The sequence below is a fragment of the Equus asinus genome, chromosome 28 (genome assembly GCF_041296235.1).
Source record: "Equus asinus isolate D_3611 breed Donkey chromosome 28, EquAss-T2T_v2, whole genome shotgun sequence".
Lineage (NCBI taxonomy): Eukaryota > Metazoa > Chordata > Mammalia > Perissodactyla > Equidae > Equus > Equus asinus.
Window position 1 is genome coordinate 34,404,211 of NC_091817.1, and position 26,516 is coordinate 34,430,726.

Genomic DNA, 26,516 nt, shown 5'->3' on the forward strand with positions numbered 1-26,516 from the left:
GAAACTGGGCTTGAAGTGAAGTGATATCAGCTGTGAGGGAGAATAGGCAGGGAAGAGAGTGATGTGTGTTAGATGGCATTCCTTCCTCTTCCCTTCTATCAGCTCACTAAGAAACCAAGAGGATAATTTATTTCTAGATACCTGTACAGAACTCTAGCATAGCACCTGTCATAATGCATGTGTTTGTTGACAGGTCATCTCCCCCATCAGGCTGAGAGATGATTTCTTATATTCATCTTTGTACAATCTCTGCATTTTCCCCACCTTGCATATTTCCTGGAGCCAATTTGTGGAAAGATGGAAGAATGGATTTGCTCATATAGAGGAATTTTCATCTTTTCTGGGTTATGGATCTTTTTTTCAGAAATCTTATGGAAGTTGAAGACCTTCATCCCAGGGAAAAAGATGCATGTAGATACAAGCTTGCAAAAAATTGTGTGCAATTAAGGGAGATCACAGATGCCTTGAAACAAACCCATGGACCTCAGGTTAAAACTCTCTGAATTAAGAGAGAGGGTAGTAGGAAATTGTAAAACCACTTCTAATTCATAGTCTTGGCCAAATTAATATCAGCTGAGGTGGGGCTACGAGACTCAATAAATATTATGATTAGATGTAGAAAGAGCATTTTAGCAAATGTGAGGTGATGGTATCAAGGCCAGTGTGAATAAGGATTTGTGAGCAGTTTGTGTCAAGTCTAACCTGCTTACTGCTGGGATGACCTAGAGACATCGTTCTTCCTTTCTTGGTTTAATGGGCTCAGGGGTTTCTATTTTCCCATTAAAATTTCTTCTCCTTAATTTACCCTTTGAATTTCTCTGGCATTTACCTCCTTTCTCACTACTCAATAAGTCCCAATGATTCAAACTGATTGTACAGTATCTCAGGACTTGTGATTATTCTAGACCTTGAGAGACTGAACTGGTCTCTATAAGACTTAAGAAGAAAACTCTGACTCAGACTTTATGACCAAGTCATAAAGTACAGAAGTACTTCATCAAAGTGAATTAGATGCCTGGTTATCAGATTTAGGCACTTTGAAAAATGTAAGGCGTAAGAATGTTCTAAACTCGATGACAAACTTTTGAAACTAATTTTGCCTTCAGAAATATTTGCTAGAACATGTTCTAAGGGCAAAAATTGACTCATAAACATAATCAAATAAGACTTTGGTTACAATTTCAGCACAAATGCCATCACTGCTGTTTCCCACCACTATCAATTCTCCATTAATAAGGAGTGCTCCCAAGGTGGGGCAAAGATAATTTGCTGTCTAAACCTTTTTTTGTCCGTGATTTGAATCGCTCTGGAAATTTTCCTTTCAGATTTTGTGTTTGTTTAGCAGGTTCTTTATAATACACGTGTGATTAAAATTATTTTAACAGCCTTAATTGTATTGCAATGACAAAGATCCTGTAGATCTTGTGACAACACATTCCTCTGTTCTGTATGAGTTTATTTAATGCCTTTTCAGTGGGTGATATTTGAACCTCTTTCATTTAGAGTAGATCGAGCAACACAATACACTAAGTGCCAAAACAGGTCGAGGAGGGGTTAAAGAACACACTACCAACAGAAAAACTGCACTCTATTGCGTAATCTACACAACCTTCGAGTTGAATCTGGGTTCTTGTGAAATTTTAATCAAGTAACTTGGGAACATGATATGATGATTGGGAAGTAATGTAAAGGAATTCTACAGACTACTAAATCTGCTTTAGGTTTTGTTCTATAATCCTATTGTAATTTTCAACGGGAGGAAATTTCCAAATCTTACATGCTTGAAGTTTCACTTTTTACTATGCACAGAGAAAGTTTTATGAAAGTAGATGTTTGGGTGATGGGGTGGTTTTTAAAGTACAACACGAGACTATTTCAAATACCAAATAAAAGGGGAAGCAACTGAGACTTTAATGACCACAGAGGGAAATATCATTGGAACTAGGGGTAGCATGAAATTTCCTAAAGAAACAGCAATGCGATAATTATTTTTGGTAACCCTGAATATCATGCAGGTCATATCGTATTTTGTGATCAGAGCAGAGCAAACACTGTTTAATAATGAATTTGTGATTTTAGTCATTGAAATTTTAAGGACAAAATGAAAATCTAAGTCTCTATGGTATTGCAAAGCACAGTCATGAAAACCATCCATCTAAGTAGTTTTTCAAAAAAAATGTATGTCTGTAAAAGGACATGGGAGGAACCACTGAATTTTCAAATATCCATTTAAATATAAGTACTGCTTGACGCAGGGCCTGAAGGAGTGAGGCCTGAGCCCAAAGACTCCCAGTCTAGGGGAATTCACAGTCCATGTCAAGTAACACTTCTGGAGACCCGTCTTCACTTTGCTCTTACCTAATCGGGGAAAATCTGATTTTTAAAAAAGTCACAAAAGGGCAGAGAAGTGTTGAGGGAAAGGGGAAGGAAGAGGCCTTGCCAATTCTCGACTTGTTAATTAGGGTCAGACCAGTACTGGGGATTTCCTATACCCTAAGTTTGTTGAATGATTACATAGGTCTGGGGAAAAGGGATATGCTTAGAGTGATTCACCCAACTTTTTTAGTGTTGGGGTTCTGCCTGGTATGTTGCAATTTCCTCTTCTCACATTATGTATTGACTAATGGAGAGGGGAGGTCTCCAACAGGTGTCTACTCCAATTCAAAACCTTGGCCAAGGCCTTGGCCTGTTGGGTAAAGTGGGGTTTGAATCTTCCTCTCTCAAATGAGTGGGGCTCTCACCAGTTAGGAAGAGACTTCCCTTGGGACTTGTTACAACAGCATATAGTGGCCATGGAGATTTGAGTGTAGTTTCCTGTTCTGCTTTGCCATCTTGGGGTAGCTCTGAAAAGCTTTCTTACCTCTGACAGGAAGAAAATGTTCACAGGATTGATTAATTACTACACAGAATGCAGTGGATAATTGAGCAACCTAAACCAGATGTTCAGATGGAAAGATGGGTAGACTCTGATGACACAAGTTTAAATTCTAGGTCTGCAGGTAAAGCTTTGCAAAGGGACCCACCTCAGAGACACCTGCACTGGAGCCTCCTTTGCTGAGAGCTTCTTCCCCATCCCTGGCATGCCAAGTCTGGATGAATTATCCGGATTCCTGGGGAAAAGGCTCCATAAATTGTATATACATATAATATATATATGTATATTATATATATAGTACATCAGATTAACTTTTGTGATTTGTCACTATCTTTGTAGACAAAATAACAAAAACGAAACCAACTCAAATAGCTTAAAAACGTTGACCAGTGGCTGCTGGCATCAATATTCCACACGAGATTAAAATTATTTCCCAAGATGCATACCCTGTGCTCCAAATGATATTTTAATAACTTGATTAAAAATTTCTCAGAAGTCTATTAGAGTCAGGAAACGGTCTGCGGTGTAGGTGAGGATTTTCAGTTTTTGCAACGGAAACTTTTGGCCCCATAAACATAATAGCAAAAACTCAATTAAATGTGTTCTTCCTCCACCCTGGTCTAGTCCAAGGGCAAAAAACGAAAAACTGCTTGGAAGAGTGGTGTGTAGGTTTGCTTTTCCTCGTTTTTCCTCTAGAATAACCAGGGGGAGTCATACGATCCAATTTTTAAATAATCTTTTATCTCCCACTCTGAATAAACCCAGCCACTCCAGCACAGTCAGAAAGATTTTTTCCCCCAGCTTTTAAAGGATGGGGGAGGGAGGAGAGCGAGAAGGGAGAGGGTAAAGGAAGGGGGAGAAGGTACTTTAATTAAAAACAACCAATAACTCGAGGTTTTAGGATATGGGCTATCATTAAGAAACAAATGAGTTTGACAACTCTTTGTCCAACTCAATTTTGACATTGCTATGAAATCCCTAGAGGGGTGGTGACTGTCCAAGCGACGAAACTCCATTCCCATGCGAGACCCCAAGCCAGCCCTCCCCGGCCGAGCCCGGCTCTGGGGTCCTTCCCCTCTTCGCGCAGACACCTCGGCTCCGCCAGGTCTGTCTCCTCCTGCGCTGCGCTCGGCGCTGGGCCGGCCGCCTCGGGCCCAACGCCACCAGGTCGGCGCAAATACCTTTTCCCTCCCCGGGGCCCCAGGCGCGGACACCTCCCAGCCTCCCTCCCTCCCAGCCCGCGGGGCCCTTTCCCGGCTGGGGAACAGCAGCCGCGGCCGAGGCGGCAGGAAGCGAAGCCCTTGTTGATGCTGTTCCGTGGCGCGCCTCCCCGCCCTCCGCCGGCCGCCCCGGCTCTTCCCCGCTCTGAGGCGCCCCCCTCCGCGCCTGCGCAGTGCCCCGCGGGGGGCGGGGCTCAGAGTCCTGTCAGCGGCGGCGGCGGTGGCGGCGACCGTCAGTTCTCGCTGAGGAGAAGCACGAAACGGACCCGTTGGCTCTCCCCCCTCCCTTTCCCCGCCCTGAACCCCCCTCCTAGCTCGCCGGGAGTTAGTCCCCGTGGAGTTTCCCCTCCACCTCGCCGCCGTTTCCTCGGTCCTCCGTCCGGTGGAAGTCACTGCCCTCGAGGAGGAGGCAGCGGCAGCCGCCCTCGCCTCGCCGCCCCCGGTTCGGTGCCCGCGGTCCCGGAGAGGAGGTGCCGCCGCCACCGCCGCTCCCCCCCTCCCGCTGCCCTCGGGCCGGGCTGGGTCGAGCTGCGATGCCCTCGGACTTCATCTCATTGCTCAGCGCGGACCTAGACCTGGAGTCGCCCAAGTCCCTGTACTCGCGAGGTGAGTCAGGTTGGGGGCTGGGGCGTGGGGGCGGGGAGGCCGGGCCCGGGGAGCCCGCGGGGTTCGGGTCGGGGGGGCGGGAGGCGGCCTCTCCCGGGCCGGGATGGCCTGGCTCGGGGGGTGGGGAGCGGCCGACCGCGTCGGGTGATGGTGGAAGGGGCCGGGGAGGAGTGGCGGCCCCTCCCCCGCGCAGCCGCCGGCCTCGCGGGGCCCAGACGCCGTCGGCCCCCGGGTCCCTGCAGCACCGGTGGCTCCGAGCGTCCCTCGGCCTGTCCGGCCCCGCCGCACTCCCCGAGCCGCCGGCCCGGCCTCCCCCGCTCGGGGATCCCCCGGCCTGGGCCCCGCGCTGGGGCCGCAGCCATTGGTGCGCCGCGGCTCCTCTTTCCAGGACCATCCTCCCCAGCAAAGTTGCCCCCAAACTGGCGGCGTGGCCGGGGGCCGGTTCTGGGTGCAGGGTCACCATTTTCCTCCCCCTCCAGGTTGTTTGCGCGCCACCGTTTCTACCCTCGCTCCCTCCGGCCTAGTCCACTCCCTCCCCTGGTTGGGACGGCCCCCCTCGACCAGGCGTTCCTCCTCTCCTCGTCATCTTTCTGCTGGAAAGGGCCCGAATTTTCTTTTTTTCCTCTCTCTCCACCTCTGTGGCATGCTAATTACTTACTTCTCTCTCTGACAAAGATCGGGGTGCTCTCTCTGGATTAGTTTTATTCTTCTCCTGTCCCAGGGGTACCAGCTCAGGTTCAGACGCCGTCCTTTGAGAATTTTCTCTTTCGTTGCCGTTCCAGGGCTCGTGGCAGGGAGGGGACATCGGACAGAGATTCTGATTTTAAAACTCTTTTGGCCAAGGCCTGGAGGGGATTCCCGGGATCTAAAATATTGACACTCCAGCCGATCTCTATTGGGGTTAAATTCCTGTACTGGACGCCACAAGAATGTGTTAGAACAGGTTCCCTGTGCAAGGGAAGTCAAGTCGAAGCGTTCCCACTGCACTCTTCACGGCTGTTTAAAATACTGGGAGGGGGCAAAAGACATAACTGGGTTATTAGCTATTCATTTTACATGTTAAAAAAAAAAAAAGATGTGCCCGTGTGAACCTCCTTCTTGAGAAATTCAGCATTTCTTCAGTTTTTGACTGGATGTATCCATCCGCTGATTCCACCCCTTCCAGAAAGGGGGACTTCAGCTTCACGTTAGCATGTTTAAATTAAGTGAATCCGAGTGAGGTAGTTTACTGTGGAAGGTACTGGACTTTATAGACTGACGATTGAGTTTGTACACAGAGTCCTGCTTAAAGACTGTAGCCATTTGTCTGTTGCTCTAATGACTTTAGTTGGCAGTCACCACCCTGTAGGATGTTTTTCGGGCAACGTTACCTGAAGTAGTTTGGAAATACTGTAGTTTTGAGTGTCAGAACGAAGAGACGATATCAAGAGATGATTCTTAGAGGAGGGCTAATGTGGTACAATTGGGTCCTAAAAATAGTCAAGACATTAACACCATTTGTGCAGTAATCATGAGATAATTTTCCATGAAACAAATGCTTTATGAAAATCTAAGTTTAGCATAGATACCAATGTGGAGGCAATTCAGCCTTCTTTTGCAGAGAATATATTCACAAATATGGACTTTAGCTCTTAAAAATACGTGACAGTTATATAAGAGATGTATGCTATCCTAGGCTTTTTTTTTTTTTCAATAAATCATTCAGCATAAAAAGTACTTAATGCTTTTTGTGTTTTTCAGATTCTCTGAAGTTACACCCATCACAGAATTTTCATAGAGCTGGACTATTGGAAGGTCAGCAAAGTGCGATTTTAAAGCATATTGTGTGAGTATGCAAAGGCTTTCTCTGAAGTGAAGTTTAAATGAGAAAGTGGGAAACTTTGCAAACTCATACAATGTAGTTTTCTTCTAAAGAGCCTGATCCTTCTTTTAGAGCAGCTGAATGTTTTAGTGGATTTTGGGGCTGTGTTTGATGTGCTTGTTAGCTATTGTATCTGCTCTGAGAACCCTTGAAAAAAACCACAAAATCATTAAAAATCATGTGTTGGGTGTTTTACTTTAGAATTCCAGATCTTAATTCTAGCTTTTTACAAACAAACGGAATATGAAAAGGCTCAGACATTAAGATCGTGAATATAACTAAAAGAGTGACACCAACACATATTTAGTTTGAAAATTAAGAATTTAGAACTTTTATATGCTGAGGATTTCAAAATGGTATATTAATTATTTATTACAAAATCATTGATATCATTACTATTGCATTATTTTTTTAAGGTTAAGGAAAGCCAAGTAATAGAGATGATGACTGAGCTATGCTTAGAAAAAAGAGTTGTAGAAAGTTCTGGAAATGTTAATAGAATGTGTAGAGTAATTTAAACAGCTGACTTTTTAAAGCTTTATTTTGTGTTGTTTTTGGCGTCGTAAGATGAAAAAGAGTCTATTTGTGTTGTTTTTGTAGTTTTTGAAGTAATTTCACATGTCATCTTTGAATCTTGGAATTGGACGGCAAGACTATTAATTTCCCTGGTATAGAGATGAGTAATCTGAGGCTGAAATTAAGAGACTTAGAAAAAAAGTCACACAGTAGCAGAAACAGTGCTTTTTGTATTTTAGTTGATGCTCTCTACCCAAAACCAAGTTGCTGCTGTAAAAAGTACATGTAACAAGTAACTTAAACATTTTGTGATCTACTTAAAAAAAATCCCTAAATATTTAAGTTTGACTTGAGTCTCAGTGTTTGCCTCCCATTATAGTAGTCTGGTATATTGGGGAGAAAAGTGGGTTTTGTTATTGAGCTTAAGTTTGAATACCAGTTTAGCTACTTATTAGCTCTGTGACTTTGGGCAGGTGATTTTACCTCTCTAAACTTTAATATTCTTTCTATAAAAATGTATATAATCTTTTAAAGTTAGTGAGCTAATGTGTATGAAAAGGCCCTAGTGTAGTGTCTAGCTTAATAAATGTTAGTTTTTTCCTTTAGTATCACCTAAATTGTTTTAACAGTATAATTTAGAGCATATTAAAGGTTCTCAAGTTAATAATTGACTATATTTATGTTTACAAGAAGCCCATAGATATATATTAGTATGAAAATCAACTACAATTTGAGGTGAGGAATTTTTACAAGTGTTTCTTAGTGAAGCAGATTTCTGTTGTTTATTCATTTTGTTCAATTTACGACCATGTTGTAGAATCGTCTTTGTCTGTACAAACCTATCTATTTTTCTGGACAACAAACCAGAGAGTGTCATAATACTAAAGATTATCAGAGAGGAGAAAGATATGAAAAAAAAGACTTAATTTTTTAAATAAATATTTTCAACAAGTTGGTGGAAATGCAGACAACCAATTAATATGTATGTTTACATGTGTGTGCCTGACTACTTTTACTAATTTTTCCTTTTGGTTGAGAGAATACTGAATTATTTAAAGAAAGAACACCCTTTTACAGATTATGTATGAGATGTAAAATGTCTTAAGTATCACGTATGTCATATCCTTTTATATCTTTAATACAGGGTATCATAAGAAAGTTCTTTGCTTCTATAATGAAAACATTTAATCTATGCATCCTATTTCTATTTTTAACCTTTTATTATGGACATTTTAAAGAATATATAAAAGTAGAGAGAATAAAATAGTGAACTGCTATATGCCCGTCACCACACTTTAACAATTATCAATATATGTCTAATCTTGTTTCTTTATCCTCTGCTCTCCGCCAGGCTGTATTATTTTAAAACAAGTATCAGAAATCATATCATTTCATACATAAATAGTTCTGTATTATAGTGACATTTCTTATATTAATTTTTTAAGTACTCTATTTCATTCCAGGAAATACATATTCTAATTTATTTCAGCAAAGTCTCTCATGTCTCTCCCGCCCTCTTTATAGGACATAGTACAGCAGGAGGCTGCTACTTCTAGTGTATAGTGTACTTTGTAATCTATGTTAAAATTGTAGGCCATGCGGTCAGACTTAGGTTCAAATCCTTGTTCTGACATTTGTGTGTGGCCTCAGCTCAGTCATTTAATCTTTTTGTGCTTCACTTTTCTCACCTTTGAATGAGGGCAATAATAATATCTTCATCATAGGTTATTGTGAAGAATATTTGAGGCAAATTCATGTAAAGCATTTAACCTAGCACACAGTAAATAAATTTAAATAGCTCAATAAATGTTAGCTAAATTAAAAAATTTTAAACAACCAGCTAAATAGTGCTTACTGTGTGCCAGGAACTTTACAGATATGAACTCACTGAATTCTCATAACAACCCTTTGAGAGGATTATCATTATCCTCTTTCACAGGTGAGGAAGCTAAGGCATAGGGAGGATCAGTAACTTACCCAACGTCACACAGTTGGTAGGTTGTAGAGCCAAGATTCCGACTCAGGTAGTCTCACTTTAGAGTCTGTGTTCATAACTACTATGCTCTACTGACTCCCTGTATTATATGAAATATTGTCTAGTAATATTTGTGTATGTATGCTCTACATCAGTAGTCTAGATTTCCATCTAATAATTAAAAACTAAGCCAGGGTGAGAGGAATTTAATTATCGTCATACAATTTATTAAATTTTTCATAGAACGTACTTTTTGCAAATTTAAGTTCTTTGTTTATGACAACAAGGTTGGAAAACCTGCAGTTGGGTGTTATTAAGCTTTAAAAATAGATTCAAAAATCTGTTTACCATTCGGTTAAGTTTGCATGTATCCTACATATCAATGCTGGTCCTTGCTGCTACTACTACTATTTTTTTGTCTTAAGGAATAAGCAATTAGTGTTTTTTTTTAAGTTGAGGTGTAGTTCATATGTAACCTTATAATAGTTTCAGGTGTACAACGTAATGATTCGACATTTGTATATATTGGGAAATGATCATGACAGGAAGTCTGATTAACATCCATCACCAGACATGGTTCTGATATTACCTTTTTAATTAACGTGGTAATTGCCTGATGATGGGAAAACAATCCAGCTATTTAATGTAATGATACATAGGCATTAAAATAATGTTTCTGATGACCCCATGGTTAATATGAAACCCTTAATAAAATAAATAAATGAAAGAGGTACTGTTGTAATTATATTAAAAATAACTTGCATAGAAAAAATTCTGGACAAAAGTATATATTGTAAGTTTTTACTTTTTGATTCTATTTTTGCATTTTCCCTACTTCTTTAAAGAAGATTGTTTTGTATATATTAAAACAAATAAAATGGTTTACAGTTACAGGGTTCAAATTTGAAGGCTAAGATTCTTCTTTGGAGTACCTAGAGAAAAAGTTCAGTTACACAGAGGAAAAGGTAACCCTTTCTTAAACTTTCTGTATTGAAAAATATCGATTTTAGCCTATATTGTTTGCCATATAAAAAACTGAGATAAAAGTGAAACTAAATGAAAGTAAACAAATAAGATTAAGAGGTAATTCTAAAAATATAGGCGTGTGATAAGATCATAGAAAATCAAATAAAACAGGAAAAATAATATAAGCAAATTGGAAAAAATAGAATAATAAAAACAATGGATTAAAATTTTAAAATGCTTTTAAAAACATTAGTTAAGAGATTACATGATGGATCAAATTAAAGAATTAGTTAAACTGGCTGAACTCCAATATGATGTGATCTTGGTATGAATTAAACATTTAAGATTAGAAGATTTTTAAAAGAAAATATGAAATCTTACAATGAGTTAGGGGAAAATATACTACCTTTTTTTTTTTTCCTATGGTCAGTCTATTTGGTATGGTATAATGCGTAATTATACTTTATGGTTTACAAATGAAAATCCTAAAAACAGTAGGATTTTACTGGCTTGATGGAATAATTCTGATTTGCCGTTAGGCCTGATTGATTTCTCTTTGTAGGGTCTGTGTTTGTAAGATAGTTAGGCCGTTAACTCTTACATGATGAAATATATGAAGATATCTTACTGGAAAGGATTTTTGGAAAATATTTAACATTAAAAATAATCGTTCAATCCTTTTCTTGTTTAGTGTATGTTAATCTCTGTTGATCCCTACCCAGTAAACTAAAAATATCATTATGGAAATGAAGTTCAAACATATGATAAGTCATACATAGTTCATCCCAACTTTTTGCTTCTAGGATCAGTCTCTCTCTGATTTCCTACCATATCTTTTTGCGTTTCTTTGTAACCTCTGCTTTCATTATTTTTATTCAATACTAGAATTCTATTGTTATTACAATAAGAGGTAGAAATTCATATTTAATCCGATGTTTCTTGACCTGATCTTAATTCACTCTTGACTCTACTGTAATTATTCCAGGAGTCCTCTAAACTTTAAAGTGGTAGTATAGAAAAACATTTCTTATTTTGATCAACATTATATATAAAAAATTACTACTTTTATTAGAAAAAGTTGACTCATCAGATTATATTTTATATTAAGAATAACAAATAGTTAGAAAAAAATAAAAGAGTAAATTAATCTGAAGCATCAGTTGGGCCTGATTATGTAGTGGCAGAGGATAGTCTTGTTAACTTTAGAGAGGTAAAAAACATTCTTCAATAGAAATGTAGCTTATTAACTTATGTTAATTGTCTTTTCTTTTTGTTGCTAAGATTTTATTTCAAGTTATATAAAAGAAATTCATGTGTCTCTTGTTTACTGTTGTCTTAATAAAAATCAATGTTAAAAAAACTAACAAGGGATAACATACTAATTTTTTAAACATGTACTTGAATGAATAGGTAGAAATTTTCTTTATGGATTAAAGATGTGATAAAGGATCTATATTTTTGGTGATTTGAACTAAAGATGTTACATGAAATTTTTCAGTTTTATTTATTCTTAATAGCTATTGAAAAAATTTTTTCTCTTGCTTTTATTTTTAATATTTTCTTGATAAATAGTTGATGATTATTACTGCTGCCTAGCCATGAATGTTTATCACTTCTTTCCTGTTCAGATATGCTATGATTAGTCTTTTAGTAAGTTTGGTACTTGGTTTTGACAGTGAGACAAGAGCAGAAAAGTTTCTAATAGTGAGCTAAGTTGTTGATTACTCTTATCTTTATAAATGTAGTTTTAGTTTAAAAAAAATCTACTTAAAGCAATCTTTGTAGGACATATTAAAAGACACAATGTTAATACTTAAGGAATAATAAATTCTTAGTAATAATGTTAGTTATTACTAGTTAATAGTAATAGTACTTAGTTAATAAGTACTAAGTACTAAGTAATAGTACTTAGTAATAATGAAAACATTTTTTGAGCAATTTATGTGTACCAGCATTTTACAGATGTTTTTCGCATTTAATCCTCAGAAAAATCCTGTGAGATAACTATCGGTATCCCTATTTTATAAGTGAGCAAACTGAGGTATAGAGAGGTTCACTAATTTTCTCAAGGTCACATAGGTAGTGGAGGAGGCTGGAATTTGAAACTTGACAATTTTACCCCGGAGTTTTGAGCTTATAGTGACTCTCTTACGTTACAAACATTTGATAATTGGCATTTATAGTTTTGGCCCTGATAAGATTATACCACTGTTTAGATGGTATAAAAAGAGTACTTTGTATAGAATTTTTAAAGTTAAATTTAGCTTCCATAAAATAAGGAGAGAAGTTCTCTAAACCACACATAAAAATCAGTAAAGAATATGATGATGACCCTTTGGGGGAACATTTTAACGCTCAAAATTAGCAAATCATTGCCTGGCTCTGGTGGTGTCTTTGAGATTTAACTGAAGCACATGGTTGGTTTAACCACCTATGTCTTGAATGATGATGGTACTCAGAGTGGAAAGTAGGGAAAGGGTAAGCAAGCCATCACCTGAAAATTACTTTAGAAATGCAGGGTACCATGGGCTCTTGATTTCTTGGACGGTAGTTTTATGGAAGTCTAGAAATCATTGCACCTTATTTCTTTTGGTATGTTTCAGAGCCTAGTTAAATTTGTGCAGAGATGAGCAACAGAAAAAACAGTACTAATAGAGCCTCAGGAGTTAGTTGTTTCTTGCTATAGTTGGTCTTTGTTAACTTCCTGAAAGTTTTGTGTTAGGCATTGGAAAATAAGGATTTTAATTCTAGTTTGGTCTTGAGACCTCATGGAAAATCATGTACACATTCCTTTTCTTCAGCAGAGACATTATTATCAGTCTTGCTTACTTTAGAGTTATGTGGAAGAATAACTGAAATAATGTTAGAGGACTTTGAAAACTATTAAATGCTATATGAATGGTGATATTTTTCATAGGACCCTATTAATTTACTTTGGTTCTTCTTTCTACTGTCCCTCTCTCCCACTGTTTTTTAATCTTCTTCTACCTGTGTCTTCATGTTCTCATGGTACTCTCTACATTTTACTTGTTGATTCTGCTGTTACTTCTTGTATTCCTTCTCTCTTTCCCTCCTTTTTTAAAAAACAAACCATCTTTATAGAGGTACAGAGGTACACTCCTTTTTAAGTGTTCCATGAGTTTTTAACAAGCGTCTACATTTGTGTAATTGCCTCAGACAAGATAATGTTTCAGTCACCCCGTCAAGCTACCTGTTCGTCTTCTATAGTCAGTTCTGCCCATTCCAGTCCTTCAGGAAACTACTGGTGTTTTTCCTTACTGTAGATTAGTTTTGCCTCTTTTTAGAATTTCACTTAAATGGATTTATACAGCATGTACTGTTTTCTCTTTAACTTTTGTTGTTCAACCACTATAACCTTCTAAAAGGGAAAACTATTTTGTTTTTAAAGGACATAAAGGTAATAAGACATTTTTTATTCTTGTATATATTCCTGTGTTCTATAATGTAGCCAATTGTAGATTTTTAGGGATGCTTTTTGATGTTTATGTGCAAGTATAGGTAACTTAGCCGTGATTTTGTTATTTATTCATTCACTCAAAATGAATTTACACAGATCCTGACTACATATTGCTTGTAATTTAGTAGAAGAGATTGTATGTGAATAAACAGTGATAACATAGAGTTTTCAAGGGTTTCATAATTCAGTCTAGATTAGAGAATGAAGTTAATAATGTGGGTGACTTTTATTTGTTAATAGGAAAGTACTTTTATGCAGAGTATACCAGAGCTTATAGTTAGACCATATACTTGATAATTGTAAATTGAAGTTTAGAACTTTAAAATTTCTTTTTAAAATAGTTTAAAGGGTCATAGAGTTAAAGAGTATGTAGGGGGTATGAACTTATTTACTCTGATGGTTTCTGTAGGCTAAGCACAAAGGTAAAAACAAAATATGAGCTTACTGCCCCATGTAAGTGACTGTTGTCTTGTGTTTAACTGTATGTTGTGAACACTAATTCTGAATAAAATTCAAGTTTGCCTAGTAATCATACATACTGCACTGCTAGTTTGGATGACATTAAGATACTTTTGTTAGCAATGTGCTGAAACACTTAAATGTTTTTTGATGGGGGCCTGATTACACAATCTTAAGTATTTGTTTGAATTAAAGCATCCATTATAATCGTTTGGGTAGGTCAGTAAAATACCTTGTGTATAAGTGTGTCTTATAGCAATGAAGCACCCAGACATAGGCTTAAGCTAACAAGTAGCTGTCCTTCACAATGGAGTTGTAATTAGAAGCCTTAGAGAATTTGTTACTGTTTCTCTTTTTTCCAGTTTTTAAGCAGCAACTTGCCTATTGGGTTTTCATTCTGAAATGAAGATTTTACTTGGAAAAGTACTACTGTAAAATGGAATTAATGATCGTAAATTAATGTTCTCAAGTGTAAATATTCAATTTATAAATACTTAGATAATAGGTTATAAGGACTTTAGAAACACTACAAATTAAAAGTTTACTTGAATAAGCTTTTATAAAATTGTATGAACTCCAAGGGTTTTTTCATTTTTATTGTTCAATCATATTCTCTAGAATATTAGGTTAATGTAGAGTGAATGAACAGGAAATATAAACATATAGCATGAATTTTATAATTATTTTTTAAGAACTTTTCATTTTCTTATTTATTTTCATTTTCTTTCATTATCTTTATATTTACCTGTAATACTGAGTACAAGATAAAGATTTATGTATAATATTTGAATAATAGATTCTTTTGATAAAACGACTAATTCCTTTAAAAAATTCATTATTGCTTTTTTAGGGAAAAAACTGGGTAATGAGGTAGCTGAACAGAATGCCATTAGTTAACTAAATTACTACTCTATTACAGTAAACACAAATAACATCTTTACAGTGTAAAATATAGTAAATGAAACAATGGAATAACTTTCTTGATAATGTTTTTCAACCAAACTTCACAAGAATGGATAGAATCAGCACTATAAATTTTGCGCAGAAAAAAATTTAGTGCATACTAAATTGAAAACAGATGAACAGAAGAGTTGAAGAGTATGAAGAAGTGCTTTTCTTAGAAATTAAAAATGGTAAAGATAATCAGCAAATCAAAATTCCATGTGTTTATCAGTCTTGTGAATAAAGACTCAGTTTCAAAAACATGCATTATTTAATAGCTGTGTGATTTTAGGCAAGTTACTTAATCTTTGTGTGACTCAGTTTATTCTTCTATAAAGTGGGGATAGACTCAGATTTGTTATGAGGATTTGATGAGTTACTATTTCTAAAGCATTTAAATAGTGCTTGGCATGTAGTAAGCAGTGTATAAGTATTTATAAATAAATAAAATAATAATTCATATCTAGAGATAAATTACTTGGCAAACATACTTATCCAAGATGTAGCAAGGGACCAGGATTTTATTAGCATGAGCTTCTGAACACCCAAATCAGTTATTGCTAAATTTATATACTAAAGTTTAGGCATTCACAGCACTGTTATGCAGGAGTTATCTTCCTAAAATACAAATCTAATCCTATTGCTTGCTTAAAAATCCTTTAATCGTATCCATGGGCTTTAGAGTGAAATCCAGATTCTTAAAAACCTGGCTCTTGATTATCTTTTTTTAAATTGAGATAAAATTCATGTAATGTGTAGTTTATCATTTTAATCATTTTAAAGTGTATAATTCAGTGGTTTTTAGTGTATCCACAATGTTGTGCAACCAGCACCACTATATAATTCCAGAACATTTTCATCATCCCCAAAAGAACAGTTTACCCATATCGCAGTCACTCTCCATTCTGCCCCCCCAGCAACCGCTAATCTACTTTTTGTTTGTATGAATTTGCCTATTCTAGACATTTCATATAAAAAAAAGATCAAATAATATGTGGTCTTTTGTGACTGCTTTGTTTCACTTAGGATAATGTTGTCATGGTTCCTTCACATTGTAGCATGTATCAGTAATTCATTCGTTTTTATGGGTGAATAATACTTCATTAAATGGATATACAACATTTTGTTCATCCATTCATCAGTTGATGGGCATTTAGGTGGTGTTAGCTATTATGAACAATGCTGCTATAAACATTCATGTACAAGTTTTTGTGTGTACAGATGTTTTCATTTCTCTTGGATATATACCTAGGAGTGGAATTGCTGCATCATATGGTAACTCTATATTTAACTTTTTGAGGAACTGCCAAACTGCTTTTCACAGTGGCTGCACCATTTTACATTTTCAGCAGCAAAGTATGAGGGTTCTGATTTCTCCACATCCTTGCCAACATTTGTATTATTTGTTTTTTTGATTGTAGACATCCTAGTGGGTATGAAGTGGTCTCTTGTGGTTTTGATTTACATTTCCCTAATGACTAGTGATGTTGAGCATCTTTTCATGTGTTTGTTGGCCAGTAGGATATATTCTTTGGAGAAATGTCTATTCAAGGCTTTTGCCCATTTTTAATTTGGGTTACTTGTCTTTTTATTGTTGAATTGTGGGAGTTCTTTATATATTCTATATACAAGTCCTTTATCAGATATATGATATGTAGAAATTTTCTCCCATCCTGTGGGTTGTCTTTTCACTTTCTTGCTAGTGTCTTTTGATGCACAGATGTTTTAAATTTTGTTGAAGTCCACTTTATCTGTTTTTGTTGTTGTCGCTCATACTTTGTGTCATATTTAAGAAACTGTTGACTAATCCAAGGTCATGAAAATTTACACTTATATTTTCTTCTAAAAGTTTTTTTTTTTGAGGGAGATTAGTTCTGAGCTAACTACTGCCAATCCTCCTCTTTTTGCTGAGGAAGACTGGCCCTGTGCTAACATCTGTTCCCATCTTCCTCCACTTTATACATGGGATGCCTACCACAGCATAGCTTGCTGAGCGGTGTCGTGTCCACACCCGGGTTCCAAACTGGTGAAGCCCGGGCCACCAAAGCGAAATGTGTGAACCTAACCTCTGTGCCACCAGACTGGCCCCTTGATTACAGTAGCTTTGAAATAAGTTTTGAAATCGGGAAGGGTGAGTCTTCCAACTTTGTTCTTCTTTTAATAAGATGTTTTTGCTGTTCAGACTCCTTAGATTTTCCATTTGAGCTTTAGGATCAGCTTCTCAATTTCTGCAAAAAAGTGAGCTGTGATTTTAATAGAGATTGCATTGAATCTGTAGGTCAGTTTGAGGAGTGTTGCCATCTTAATAATATTAAGTCTTCCTGTCTGTGAACATCAGATGTCTTTCATTTTATTTAGGTTGTCTTTAATTTCTTTGACAATGTTTTGTGGTTTTCAAAGTATAAGTTTTACACTTCTTTTTAATCATTTTTTTAAATATTTTTTTTAATCGTTGTTTTTAAGGGTTAATAAAATTTTGGAAATAATTTGAGGAAAGTTCTTTCTAATCTTGGGACTGCTTTAGTCTTTTTTTTTTTTTTTTGAGGAAGATTAGCCCTGAGCTAACATCTGCTGCCAATCCTTCTCTTTTTGCTGAGGAAGACTGGCCCTGAGCTAACATCCGTGCCCATCTTCCTCTACTTTATGCGTAGGACACCTACCACAGCATGACTTGCCAAGTGTGTAGGTCTGCACTCGGCATCTGAACTGGTAAACCCTGGGCCACCGAAGTGGAATGTGCGAACTTAACCACTGCACCACCAGGCTTGCCCCGCAACAGGAGGGTTTTTTTCCTCTATTTGGGAGGATTATGTTTTGGGAGGTAGGTCTTAGTAAAGAAGGTTTTTCAAAAGTCTTTGCCCCACAGAACAGAATAACCCGTTAATATGAAGTGATTGTAGTACTGGAAATAGACCTTTTTACACATCAGCCGTACATAACGTAGCTTTCTGAACTCTTTTACTTACCGTACTTTCCCTGAAACTTTAGTTGAGTAAAGTGTTGGGTGAGTAAAGTGAGGATCATTCCTGTCAACCCCCCAACTCTACCAACAGCTATTAAATGAATCTTGTAATTTTTAACTGTCATATTCCAGGAGCAAACTTCACTTTAAAAATATAAGTCACTGCAAAGTAGGACTTACCAATATTATTCATAGATAGATTTTAAAGAAAATGTATGTCTTTTCACATGCAGAAACTGCATAGAAACTTTTTTAGCCTTTAATTTCTACAGGGTCCTAGAAGCAATGTAGCATCTAAAACACTTATTTGGGACTATCATACTTGTATTATTGGATTCATTGGTATAATACCAGTACTTTTAGAATGACTGTGTTAAGAATACTTCTTAAACATTATTTTTTCCAGCTAGGAGTTAGTCTTTGAATTATGAGATTTTTTTGTTTGTTTGTTTTTGATCATTTTACTCCTATGATTGACGTTCTATTTTTCTTCTCATTAAAAAAAATTTTTATTAAGATATAATTGACATATAACATTTTATTAGTTTTAGATGTGTAGCATACTGATTTGATATGTGTATGTACTGGGAATGATTACCACAATAAGTTTAGTTAACGTCCGTCACCGTACATAGTTCAATTTCTTCTCTTGCAATGAGAACTTTTAACATTTCCTCTCTTAGTAACTTGCAAATATACAATATTGTATTGTTAACTGTAGTCACCATGCTGTACATTACATCCCAGAACTTATTTATCTTATAACAGGAAGTTTGTACCTTTGACAACCTTCACACATTTTGCCCCACTCCCTACCCCCTCCCTGCCTCTGGCAACCACTAATTTGTATCTATGAGTTCTTTTTTTTTTAGATTCAACATGTAAGTGAGATCAATACAGTTTTGTCTTTCTTCATCTGACTTACTTCCTTTAGGATAATGCCCTCAAGGTCCATTCATATTATCACAAATGACAGAATTTCTTTCTTTTTTATGACTGAAAAATATTCCATTGTGTATATAAATACATATATATATATATTTTTTCTTTATCCATTCATCTGTTGATGGACATTTAGGTTGTTCCATATCTTGACCGTTGTAAGTAATGCTGCAGTGAATATGGTACAGATATCTTTTCAAGATAGTGATTTTGTTTCTTCGGATAAGTACCCAGAAGTGGAATTACTGGATCATGTGGTAGTTCTATTTTTAATTTTTTGGGGAACTGCCATATTGTTTTCCCTAGTGACTGCACCTGGTTGACATTCTTGGGGACAGGAATTTATTCTATTTAAATAAAAAGGTGTCAGTTAAAAGAGAAATATTTAGGTGATTGGCTGTAAACAAACATAATATGAATAGAGTCTGACTACTTTATTTTATTGATTAGGACAACTATTTCACTATATTTACTTTTTTTTTTTAGGATTTTATTTTTCCTTTTTTCTCCCCAAAGCCCCCTGGTACATAGTTGCATATTTTTAGTTGTGAGTCCTTCTAGTTGTGGCATGTGGGATGCTGCCTCAGCATGTCTTGATGAGCAGTGCCATGTCCGCGCCCAGGATCCGAACTGGCGAAACCCTAGGCCTCCTAAGCGGAGCATGCGAACTCAACCACTCGGCCATGGGGCCGGCCCCCTCTATATTTACTTTAATAGCAGCAAAATACTGCTTGTGCTGTTAAACATATTTGTTTAATGTATTTGTTTGAACATATTGGCTTTTTAGTATCTTTTTCGTAAATATTGCTAAACATAAATGTTTTAATATGAAAGCACTGATGCAGTAAAAATACAAAATATCAATAAGCACGTGAAACGATTTGCAGCATCATAAGTCATTAGGGAAATGCAAATCAAAACCACAGTGAGACACCACTTCACATGCACTAGCATGGCTATATTCAAAAAGACAGATAATAGCAGGTGTTGGCAAGGATGTAGAGAAATCACCTTATGTACTGTTGGTGGGAATGTAAAACTGTGTAGCCACTTTGGAAAATAATCTGCTAGTTCCTCAAAAAGTTTAACATAGAGTTTACCACATCACCCAGCAATCTCTCTTCTAGATATATACCCAAAAGAAATGAAAACATCTGTACACACAAAAATTTGTACATGAATGTTTATGGCAGCATTGTTCATAATAGTCAAAATATGGAAACAACCAAAACGTCCATCAACTGATGCGTGGATGGATAAACAAAATGTGGTACATCCATTTAATGGAGTATTATTCAGCCATAAAAAGGAATGAGTTACTGGTACTTGCTACAACATAGATGAACCTTGAAAACATGCTAAGTGAAAGAACCCCATCACAAAAGACCACATATTGTATGATTCCATTTATATGAGATGTACAGAATAGGTGAATATTTAGAGGCAGAAAGTAGGTTAATGAGTCCCAGGGGTGGCATGGGAGTTGGCGTAGGGAGAGTATAGTTAAAGAGTTTGGAGTTTCTTTTGGGGGTGATAAAATTATTCTAAGATTTATTGTGGTGATGGTTGCACAACTCTCTCTATATACTAAAAAGCCAAGTATCCATCAACAGATGAATAGATAATAAAACGTACTATGTACATACAATGGGATATTAGTCACCCTTAAAAAGGAATGAAATTCTGATACATCTTACAACATGGATGAACCTTGAAACATATGCTAAGTGAAATAAGCCAGATACAAAAGAACAAATATTGTATGATTCCATGAGGTATCTAGAATAAAGGCAGAAATTAGAATGGTAGTCACCAGGGACTGTGGGGAGAGGGGAGAGGAGAGTTATTGTTTAATGAGTACAGAGTTATGTTTGAGGTGATGAAAAAGTTCTGGAAATGAATGGTGATGATGGTTGCACAACATTGTGAATGAGCTTAATGCAGTTGAATTGTACACTTAAAAAAATGGATATGATGGTAAATTTTATGTTGTGTATATTTTACTACAAAAAAATATATGCTAAAAACCCCCCAAAAAGTAATTTAAAGAGTCTGAGATATACTAACTTTTTTTGTAAAGTTAACGAGACAATGTTAATTGTGTGGTGGCACGTGGCAAGGAGATTATTTTGATTTTCCTATTTAACAGAGTATATTTTAGTTGTCTAAATTATTTATGGTTTTCTTCCTTCTGTTTTCATAAAGTGTGAATTTCTCTTGCTTTCTATATGGGTCCCAAACTCTTTTGCTTTTAATGTAAATGGGATGACCTAGGCACCACTGAGTGTGCTACATCTTGGATAATCAGAAACAAAGTTCTGGGCCAGCCCAGTGTTGTAGTGTTTAAGTTTGCATGCTCTGCTTCAGCGGCCCAGGGTTCAAAGGTTTGGATCCTGAGCACGGACCTACACACTGCTCGTCAAGCCATGCTGTGGCAGCAACCCACATACAAAAAATAGAGGAAGATTGGCACAGATGTTAGCTCCGGGCCAATCATCCTCACCAAAAAGAAAAAAAAATTTTTGATGAGCCAGACTAGACTACCGATGACTTTGTGAAAAAGTCATGAAGTAGACACATTAACTTTGTTTAGATTGGAAAGTTTTTTGACTAGTATTGGCATGCATGGTTGATTCATTTTGTTGATTTCTGTAAAGCAAATGTTTATATTCAATAGTAGGAAGAGGATTATAGTTTTCTGATAAATGTCACAGAATTGTGGCAGTGAACCAGGAAGAAGAAAAGCTGCATTAGTGAAGTGAGACACACTTCTGTAGCTATGGAGCCTATAAACCCTACTAAGTCTCCAAAAGGTATTCTCTTTGTATTCTTTTTATTATTATTATTTTTTTTGAGGAAGGTTAGCCCTGAGCTAACATCTGCTGCCAATCCTCCTCTTTTTGCTGAGGAAGACTGGCCCTGAGCTAACATCCGTGCCCATCTTCCTCTACTTTCTATGTGGGATGCCTGCCACAGCATGGCTTGCCAAGCGGTGCCATGTCCACACCTGGGATCCGAACCGGTGAACCCCAGGCCGCCAAAGCGGAACATGCGAACTTAACTGCTGTGCCACCGGGCTTGCCCACTGTATTTCTATTATTAATTAGACACTAGTAGAGGTTAATGAGGACCTTGGAAAACTGCTAGATTAGTTGTATTCATCAGGGGGCTTGGGTAAGAGGCATTGTTGTGTAGTTTAGTATTTGTTTTATGTGAACATTAAAGTGTTATTTATTTTTGTTTAATTTGATTTATTACAGTTTTGAACTACTAAAATACTTTCTATTTAAAAGGATGTTTTCTTAGATTATTGCCACAGCTCGTTTTAAATTTATTTGAGAATAAATGAGAGAATATGAACATGATTCAATTTTGTAAAGTTAAATTAATCGTAACCAGTACTTGTATGTTTACTGGTAGATGCATATTAATCTGTACACAAGTAGATTTTATGAATACATACTATTTTAGGTATAAATTAATCACTTTGGTAATTTACAATAATTTTTGTAAAATGACTTGTGCTTTTACTGAGTAATAATTTCCTGATGGATACCTTGACTGGCCTGTAAGCTTAATATTTCTCTTAGTTATAGAAACTAACTTACTCCTAAGAATACTTATGATTAGATTTGTAATCAGGGTTCCTGTACTCCTTTGGTGGAATTATAGTGGACTGCTTGAGGTAGCAAAGCTTCAGAAGGGGCATGGTGGCTAATTCTAAAAATAGAAAGGTAACCTAGAGCTGAAAGATAGATACTGAGTAATTGTGCTCTCACCATACCTATTATTTGTGTGTAAGCCAAAAAGTGCATTTTTTCCTTAAATTTAGATATGTTTTGTTCTCTTATACACCTATATTAGGAAATATTTCTTCAACTTGCTAGGCATTTTCAGAAACGTCAGCTGTCAACCAGCATAGAAGCAAATTATGGAATCTCCCAAATCAAGTAGATTTAGAAGTGAAATGTAGCAGTCCTTTATTGTATGAGCAAAATGAAATAGAAAAAGCGAACTATGAGAAGTAAGCTGTTTTGGAAAAATCATTTTAGGTTGGACCCTTTAATATTGCCCGGAAGAGAGAACTATCCATTTGGAAATGCCAAATTAGGGGGAAACTGGTGGAGGAAATGTTCTAGGCCTTCTTCCATTAAGAACTATTTGAATATTCACCATTATGTGTCCAGTTCTGGAACAAAGACCAGAGCATTACCTGGAGGATCCTTCTCGGTATGTTGGATCTCTTCTTTTTCTACTTCCTTTTTAGTAGAGCATTGTCCATCTACTTGTCCATTAATTGCATATTGCAGAGATAATGGATTGTAGTAAACATAGCTCTTCATAAAAGGACTGGATGGTGTGTCCTGTGCAAAAAGTTCCATTTTAGCAATCCAAATGTGGATGTCTTATACTAGGATGGATAAGCATGTCCACATTTGGACTGCTGAAGTCCTTAAATGTAGATAAAACTTCAACTCAGAAATTCAAAGGTTAGAATTTGGTTAAAAAAAATATTTTTAACAGGAATAGACAGTAAAAAGCAATATCCCTAATTTTGGTATTTAACTAAGATTGGCTAGAAACTTCAGATTGCAGAGTCTCTACCTCAGTATGATTCAGATCACTCCTTTGAGTCCTCAGGGTAAGGCTTTTGAATTCCAAACTTGGGAATTAAAAGAGAAATCTCATTTTATTTATTTGTTTCTTTATATATTTAGATCAGTAGCAGAAAGTTATTTTCCTTGATACTTTGCTATTTTGTTTTCCAGTATCCTTTCTCTGTAAATTTTGTCTTCCATCATTGGTAATTCTTTGATACCCCAGGTGTCTAAAGAACTCCTTACTTCGGCATTTGTAGGTCTTAGTACAGATTTTAATAAGTGCTAAGTACCAAGTGACTAAATATGAGTATTCTGAATGAACTAATAAATGGACAAATCTTGTTTTAGGCAGTTAGGCTATGGTATACAACAAACTGGTTTCCTAATAATTTTATGTTTGAGTATGTATTTTAAAATGGCTTCCTTTGGGCCAAGGGTAAAAAGACATTGAGTCTTTCATTGCCTCACAGATGAGTTTTTTTCTAGCAACTTAGGTAATTACTCTCTATTGCCTGGCTCAATTTCTCCATTAAAATAAGGATCACAGAGAAGTTATGTTGTAGGACTTCTTCACTTTACAGGAAATCCAATTCTGAAGTCTAATGCCCAACTACAAATAATAGCCCACTTCGTGGAGCCAGTGTTCTTGTTCAACAGCAATGTTCTTGTGCTCTGGCCGTATAGAATTTTAAAACATTAAAGCAATTTGAAAAAACTTCTTATCTGTTTGCCATATTCTTTCCCATGATAATACGTAAATAACATGGAGAAGGCAGTGTGTATAATGTAGTTATAGATGTGGGTCTTGGAGCAAGACTGCCTGGGTTCCTAGTTCTGGTTATATTGTTCACTTGCTGTATGACAGCTTGGACAAGTTAATTGACATCCCTGTGCCTCGGTTTCCTCATCTTTAAAATGTTGTTGATAATAGAACTTACATCATAGGGTTGTGAGAATTAAATGATTTAATAATATGGGTAGGTACTTAGAATGGTGCCTGCCATAGGCTACATGAGTTGCTATTACTATTATTAGAATATAGTTCCTAAATATTTTTTTCGAAAGGGATAAAAAACATACTTTTATTCTAAGATCATTATTGCCGAAGAAAAAGTGGAAAACATCACATTAAAAAAAATTTTTTGTTGAGATTATGATAGTTTACAAACTTGTGAAATTTCAGTTGTACATTATTGTTTGTCAGTCGTGTTGTAGGTGCACCACTTCATGCTTTGTGCCCACCTTCCACCCCCTCATTCCCCTGGTAGCCACTAATCAAAACATCACATTTTAAATAAAGCAGAAAAAACATCAGTATTGGTCTTTTTGGCATTCTGTGTTTGTGGCCATTTTCCTTTGGGTGGTTTCTTGATTTATCTGGTTGTCGGAATAATAACAGTGCCAAAGGTTCTTTGGATTTGAAAACAAGAATTTGTGCCAGTGCAAGAGCAGCTAATGCTGCCAACCATCTCCTCTGTCTAGAGTGTCTGGTTTTTAAGGCTCAGTTTTCTTATTCTGGATGAATAAGATGAAGGGGAAAAGCTTTAGATTGTTGGTTTCAGGCTGGCTACCATGGAAAAAGTACTTCCTGTTGTATCTTATTTGCAATTCAGAGGTACCTATGTGGTAGGAGGAAAAAGTACAGAGTTTGTAATCAGGAAATATTTATTTAAATATCAGGTTTATGTTTTGCTAGTCATATTCTTTTTATCCTTTGTACTCATTATCTAACAGGGTTATTATGAAGTTTATCTGAAATAATGCTTCTCATTATGCTAGTGTTTTTAAACATTTGAATGTGAATCTACAATTTGTTCTGAGTATTTTGAGAAAAATTTGAATATATATATTTGAAAGAAAGAATGTTAGTTTTTCAGGATAAGCCATTCTTTTTAAAGGTGATTAAGATATTTTCAATAGAAAATTTTCAAAAATTGAAAGCTTAATTCTTTCAGATTATATAAAATTATACTTTTTATGCTTATTACAAAAACAAAGTTAGGCCATTGTGAAAAATATAAAGCATATAAAGTAGAAGGGGAAAATAATATGTAATTCTACCACACAGAGATAACCACTGTTTGCATTTTGACATGCAGTATGTCATTCTGTGCTTTTCTGTGCATATATAGACATTTTATATTTATTTTTTCTAAAATAGGATCATATTGTGAATTTTGTAACTTGCTTTTTTCTCTTAGTATATATTGATATACTGAGTTATCACTCTAGATTAATAGATGAAGCATAATTTAGCTTTATTTTTTATTGTAAAAACTTCAAACAATATAAAAAATATAAAGAATAAAGGAGGGGCCGGCCTGGTGGCTCAGCAGTTAAGTGCGCACGTTCCGCTTCCACAGCCTGGGGTTCGCTGGTTCGGATCCTGGGTGCAGACATGGCACCACTTGGCAAGCCATGCTGTAGTAGGTGTCCCACATATAAAGTAGAGGAAGATGGGCACGGATGTTAGCTCAGGGCCAGTCTTCCTCAGCAAAAAGAGGAGGATTGGCAGCAGATGTTAGCTCAGGGCTAATCTTCCTCAGAAAAAGAAAAAAGACTAAGGGAAAAATCACCCAAAAAACTACTGGGAAAAAAGCAAATACACATTTTAAAGGATTTTAATACCTGTTGCCTTGTTGCCTCCAAAAAGGTTTCACCAACTTATATCCATTAGCAGTACCAATTTCCAACACCAAGTCTAATCTTTAAAAAATTTTTACAATTTCATATGCTATGCTATTTTATTCTTTTAATTAGATGTTAAAATCTAATATTTTTTCATGTATATTGGCCACTTGTCTATCTTTTTGAATCATTTATTCTTATCCTTTGCTAAATTTTCTGTTGGAGTGTTCATTTTCCTTCTAATTGATTTAAAATTTCCCTAAAAAGTGAAATCATAATTATTTTCTTGTGGATGATATGTGTTCTTGGTTGTCATTGTCAAACATTATTATATATCTATAAGCTTAGTAGGACATTAATACTTATAAAATTGACAGTTTTGTCGTGTTTTAATCATCCTCTCAATTTATCCTTCTTAAAAATGCATTCTAGCTAACAAGATGAAAATGTTTAATAATAATAATATGTTGATACTTTATTGTATA

At 36.2% G+C, this 26,516-nt stretch overlaps 1 protein-coding gene across 8 annotated transcripts in view; it reads left to right on the top strand.

Annotated features, from left to right (window-relative positions):
• Positions 1–4,285: 4,285 nt before the first annotated feature.
• NFAT5 (nuclear factor of activated T cells 5) overlaps positions 4,286–26,516 on the top strand; it is a 117,395-nt gene continuing 95,164 nt past the window's right edge. For 2 of the 8 annotated variants that reach the window (XM_044761263.2, XM_044761264.2), the window contains exons 1-2: positions 4,286–4,701; positions 6,442–6,495. In XM_044761263.2, coding sequence (XP_044617198.1) covers positions 4,629–4,701; positions 6,442–6,495 — 127 coding nt within the window. In that variant the 5' untranslated portion in view covers positions 4,286–4,628. Of the gene's footprint in view, positions 4,702–6,441; positions 6,527–9,941; positions 10,019–26,516 lie in introns of those variants that run through there. The other 6 variants (XM_070500408.1, XM_070500410.1, XM_070500407.1 and 3 more) reach the window with 6 other exon arrangements.